This window comes from Marmota monax, unplaced genomic scaffold (genome assembly GCF_021218885.2).
Source record: "Marmota monax isolate L192 unplaced genomic scaffold, Marmota_monax_Labrador192_F-V1.1 WCK01_AAM20220418_F8-fsc00090, whole genome shotgun sequence".
NCBI lineage: Eukaryota > Metazoa > Chordata > Mammalia > Rodentia > Sciuridae > Marmota > Marmota monax.
The window spans coordinates 3,598,779-3,603,549 of record NW_026695219.1 but is presented as its reverse complement, the minus strand read 5'-3'; the positions used below and the strand labels follow the sequence as shown (position 1 = coordinate 3,603,549).

Here is a 4,771-nt window from a genome sequence, read left to right as displayed (position 1 = left end):
TGCCATGATACAAGTTTGCATTTAAAAAATTCCTCTGGATGTGAGCCTGGCACCGTGGCACATGCCTGTAATCCTAGTGGCTTGGGAGGCTGAGGCAGGAGAATCAAGTTCAGTCAGCCTCAGCAATGGTGAGGCGCTAAACTACTCAGTGAGATCTCGTCTCTAAATAAAATACAAAATAGGGCTCAGTGGTCGAGTGCCCCAAGTTCAATTCTGGTACCTCCACCCCCAAATTCCTCTGGATGGCACATGCCTGTAATCCCAGCTACTTGGGAGAACTATTTGAGCCCAGGAGTTTAAGACCAGCCTGGACTATATGTTGAGACCCCCCCCCCCACCCGCACCCCAGCTCCCATCTAAAAAATAAATGAGAAAAAAAAAATCAAGAATTCTTTTTTTTTTTAATTTTTAGTGTTTATTTTTTAGTTTTCGGGGGACACAACATCTTTGGTTGTATGTGGTTGGTGCTGAGAATCGAACCTGGGCCACATGCATGCCAGGCATGGCGTGCTACCGCTTGAGCCACATCCCCAGCCCGACAAGAATTCTGATTCACTCCTTTTCAGTCTTTTATCTTTCTGCAAGGCTTTGCCTCATGACTCTTTAATTGATTTAAGATAATCCCAACAAAATGACCCAGCCCAATAAGACAGACTTCTTTAAATCATGATAGAAAATATAGTAATTTATTGAATGTTTCTTAGGGAGTAAAGGGGAAAAGTTAACACTCTACATCACAACAAAAACTCAAAAAAAAAAAAGATTTGAATATCTCCCCCACTCCCTGGCCCCCAAAGTTCCACTACATACAGTTGCCCAGTGTTCATCAAAAAAATTGAAATCCTCAGCCATGGTACGTACCTGTAATCCCAGCCCCTTGAGAGGCTGAGGCAGAAAGATTGCCAAGATGGAGGCCAGGCTCAGCAACTGAGCAAGACCCTGTGCCAAAGTAAAAAGGGCTGGGGACGTGGCTCAGTGGTAGAGTGCCCCTGGGTGCCATCTCCCATACCAAAAAAAAAAAAAAGAGAAAGAAAGCTGTTCCCTTTCCCTTACCATCCCCCCTTCCCTCATTGCCCCCTCCCCCTCTCTCATCACCAGTCTCAATGACTTGGTTTGCTCTGGCCAATATTAAATTAATATTAGGTTTGGCCTTTTGAATTCAACACGTTGTGCTCTTTCACTTTACATTTTTATAATATTTTCACAATAATTTAGAAAGAGAGTTGATTTTGATAGTACCTCGAGGAAGCCCAAGAAAGACTTCTCTTCAAATTGAGAAGCATTAATTTGAGTGCCTTTGTCCACTGCTCCTCAGTGTTCAGATGGGTCCTGACAGAATACCATTCCCCACTGCCTGTGGGGCCCTCTATCAGGCCTTCCTCCACGAGGATCCTGTGGGGCAGGCAGAGATCCCCTGCCTGTTTCTCAGCCTCTTCCTTGAACTGCTGCAGGCAGTCCAGGAAGGCCAAGATCGCCTGGTCAAAGGTATTATTCCAGAAAACATTTTCTCTCCCATCAGAGAACAGGGGCAGGTCAGCACAGTCACCGGTTAAAGACTTCAAATAGGAATGGTTTCCGCAGGCGATGACCTGATACCTCTGAAACTGCAGCCCAATTGCTTTGGACAGGGCCAGGAGCAGTAAAGCTGCCTGTCCCCAGGCAGCGTTAATCTCATTCCAGCCCACGGGGACACCGGGGAGGCGGCCCAATCTGAAGTTATTGATGATACCCAAAGTTCCCTCCTCCCTGATCTCAAATGTGGCATTGAAGATGTTGGTCTTCTTCAGCTGGTGCAGCTGGACGCGCGCGTACCACAGCTGGTTCTCCACACTTGTCAGCTGGTCGGACAGTTCCTGCTGCTGCCACTTCAGCTTATTGAAGTCCCTCAGATGCTGTCTCTCCTGCAGCTGCAGCTCCACCGTCTCTGCCTGGGCTGCCCTGAGATCCGCTGCTATTCTTGCATGGTTCTCATCCACATCCTCCAGCTCCAGGGCCAGCTTGGCCTCCTCCAGCTGCAGGCCCTGCAACTCCATCTGTAGTGTCTCTCTTTGGTCCTCACCCTTCAGCACCTTGGTTTCCAGATAGCGTCTGTAGATCTGTTCATCCAGTTCTGTGAGGGCAATTTGGGAATCCAGCTGCTTTAGAAAATTGTCAGTACATTCCTCGCACAGTGGAAGATCCATCTCTTTTTGACCAGAGAGGATGTCAAACATTTCTGCGGTGGTCTTCTGGATGCTACTCAAAGTTCTCAAGGAGGTGATCTCACCAAGCAAGATGAAATTGCTGTCCCTTTGCTCCGACATCCCCCCATCATCAGGAAGGGGTCTGGAGGCACTGACTTGTAGCTCTCCACCGTCTGTCTTCTCCATGGAGCGGGCACCATCCTCTTGGGCTTCTCCTGGCTCCCCCTGCCCTGAGCTGGACATCTCCATGGATTCATCACCTTTCAGCGGCCGGTTGCATCGCTGGCACAGAAAGCGGAAGGAAGACATCCTGGACATCTTGACTCTACCTCAGGTTGAAGTTTTCTCTGGCTTTCCAGATGTTTACGATTCAGCACCTTTTTAAGCTCTTCCTTGAAGGGTGAGTCTTTATAAATGCATATCTCATTATGTCACTGGCAACTTAAAACCCTCATGGGTACCCTCCGGGTGTTACCTGTAGATTTCCTAATAGATAAGTGATTCTCTCCCCCCACCCCTTTTCCACTCATGAGTCTTTCTACAAGGAAAATCTGATCATCTCACTGCCCTCTTTAAACATTTTTAAGGCACACCTTAAATCTTTCTAAAACTAAAATCTGGTTATGGCTCTTCCCTTCTTAAAATGTTTAATACTCTTATCTCACCTTAAGATAAAGTGTAATCCTTTTTTTTTTCCTACTGGGGATTGAACCCAGAGGCACTTTACCATTGAGTCACATCCCAGCCCTTTCTTGTTTTTATTTTGAGTATGGGGTCTCACTTGTTAAGACTAGCCTTATACTTGAGATCTTCCTGCCTCAGCCTCCTGAGCTGCTAGGATTACCGGCGTGAGTCACCATTCCTGGCAAGTCCAATCATCTTAATTAATCACACCAAGGCCCCAGCCCATCTTACCAGCTGCTTCTCTGCATATCGGCTTCTCTGGGTTCCTGCATACTCCCTGCCTTTTATTTCTTCCAATGTATCATATTGTGCTCTCTACCTGAAACACTTCCTTCCCTTCCTTCCCGGCCAGTTTCTACTCATCCTTTAGGACTAGGTTAGATGTCATTTCTACCAGAAAGCCTTCCCCTGACCTCCAAATTTAGGTTCTTTACTCTGATGAAATATTTACCAATGTTTATCACACAGAAATACAATGCACATATATGGAAATGATGAATCAAAATAGTTTGGGGTTAGGCATGTAACTCAGTGATGCGGTACCTGCCTAGCATGTACAAGGCTCTGGGTACCATCCCAGCACTATTAAAAAAAAAATGTTTGGAGGTATGTATTTTGCCATCACCTCAGTCAGAGACTAAAGATACGCTGCTTCATAATTAACAGGATTAACACACTAGTCAAAATATAAAACAAACACAAATGTTTACAAGTACATCGAGATTTTCTTCAGTTAACCACCCAGTGAAGCCACATATGTTAACGAGAAACACTTGCTCTAAAAACCGTATGAGCTTCTAATCTGCAGTTATTCTATCTGACCCTCAAAACCACTGGAAGGTGGGAAGACAGGGAGTACATTTCTACTTTACAATAAAGAAACTGAAGTGCAGTTGGCAGTGGTGGCCCAGGCCTAGAAATCCCAATTACTTCAGAAGGGGGGCAGAAAATCGTAAGTTCCAGGCGAACCTGGACAGCTTAGTGAGATCCTGTCTCAAAATAAAAAGGGCTGAGAGTACAACTCAGTGACAGAGTACTTGCCTAACATGTGGGGCCCTAGGTTTAATCCCTAGTACTTAAATTAAAAAATAAAAAAGAAAGAAAAAGAAACGAAAGAAGGTGTAGAGAGATTCCATAATTAGTCAAAAAGACTTTAGCCCTCATGACTTCTCTGAAATCTCCCTGAACCAATCAGTAACATGAGCATCCTTTACAAGTTAAGTACAGAGCCTCTTACTTGAGTCATTCAATATTACCCAGAACATGTCAAGTGGGTCAAACATGAAAGTCAATCCTGAAATTGATTAGGAGACAGATCAATTATTTAAAATGCTTAGAACAGTGGTTCATTGTTTGCTAGGAGTCTAAGGCCATGGGTCACAGATGGGTGGGATCTCTACAAAAATCTGCATTTCTTCACCCTGACCTTCTCCCAATAGGGTTGGGCAACAGCAGAATGAGATTGGAACTAGTTTCAATGGCCTGGTCAGTTCTAAATCCTGCTTCATCCCTGAGGGTAGAATGAAGTAAACTCATTTGTAATAGTTGAGCCTATTTAATTACCCTTTTATTAAAATTAAATGAAAATCCAAGTCATGCTTGACTTTGAGGTTGTTAGCCCAGAGGGATGGTGCCTGAAACAGAGGAAGGAAGGTGTGGGAATTCAGACTCAGGGTAATCCAGCTCTATAATGCTTCCAGGCTAGTCCAGAATCCATTTGTGAGCCCTTCTTCTGTGAAGGAGTGGGTGGAGAGATGGAGTGCTGCTCTCAGTTGGAAGGAAATCCCTTCTCATTTGCAGAGATTTCCCCTCTATTTCCTGCCTCCTCTTTACAAGATCTCATTCCTAAGGGTTGGGGAAAGGACGACAGTGAGGATTCTATAGATTGAAGGATGTTTCAGAAC

At 45.0% G+C, this 4,771-nt stretch overlaps 1 protein-coding gene across 1 annotated transcript; it reads right to left on the bottom strand.

Moving 5' to 3' along the window:
* Positions 1 to 1,211: 1,211 nt before the first annotated feature.
* On the bottom strand, positions 1,212 to 2,492 carry Becn2 (beclin 2). Its single transcript, XM_046432500.1, has one exon. The coding sequence runs from the start codon at positions 2,490 to 2,492 to the stop codon at positions 1,212 to 1,214; it is 1,281 nt and encodes a 426-aa protein (XP_046288456.1).
* Between the last annotated feature and the right edge of the window lie 2,279 nt (positions 2,493 to 4,771).

Coding starts and splice junctions, on each gene's coding strand:
- Becn2 (XM_046432500.1), bottom strand. CDS start 2,492: ATGTCTTCCTTCCGCTTTCTGTGCCAGCGATGCAACCGGCCGCTGAAA.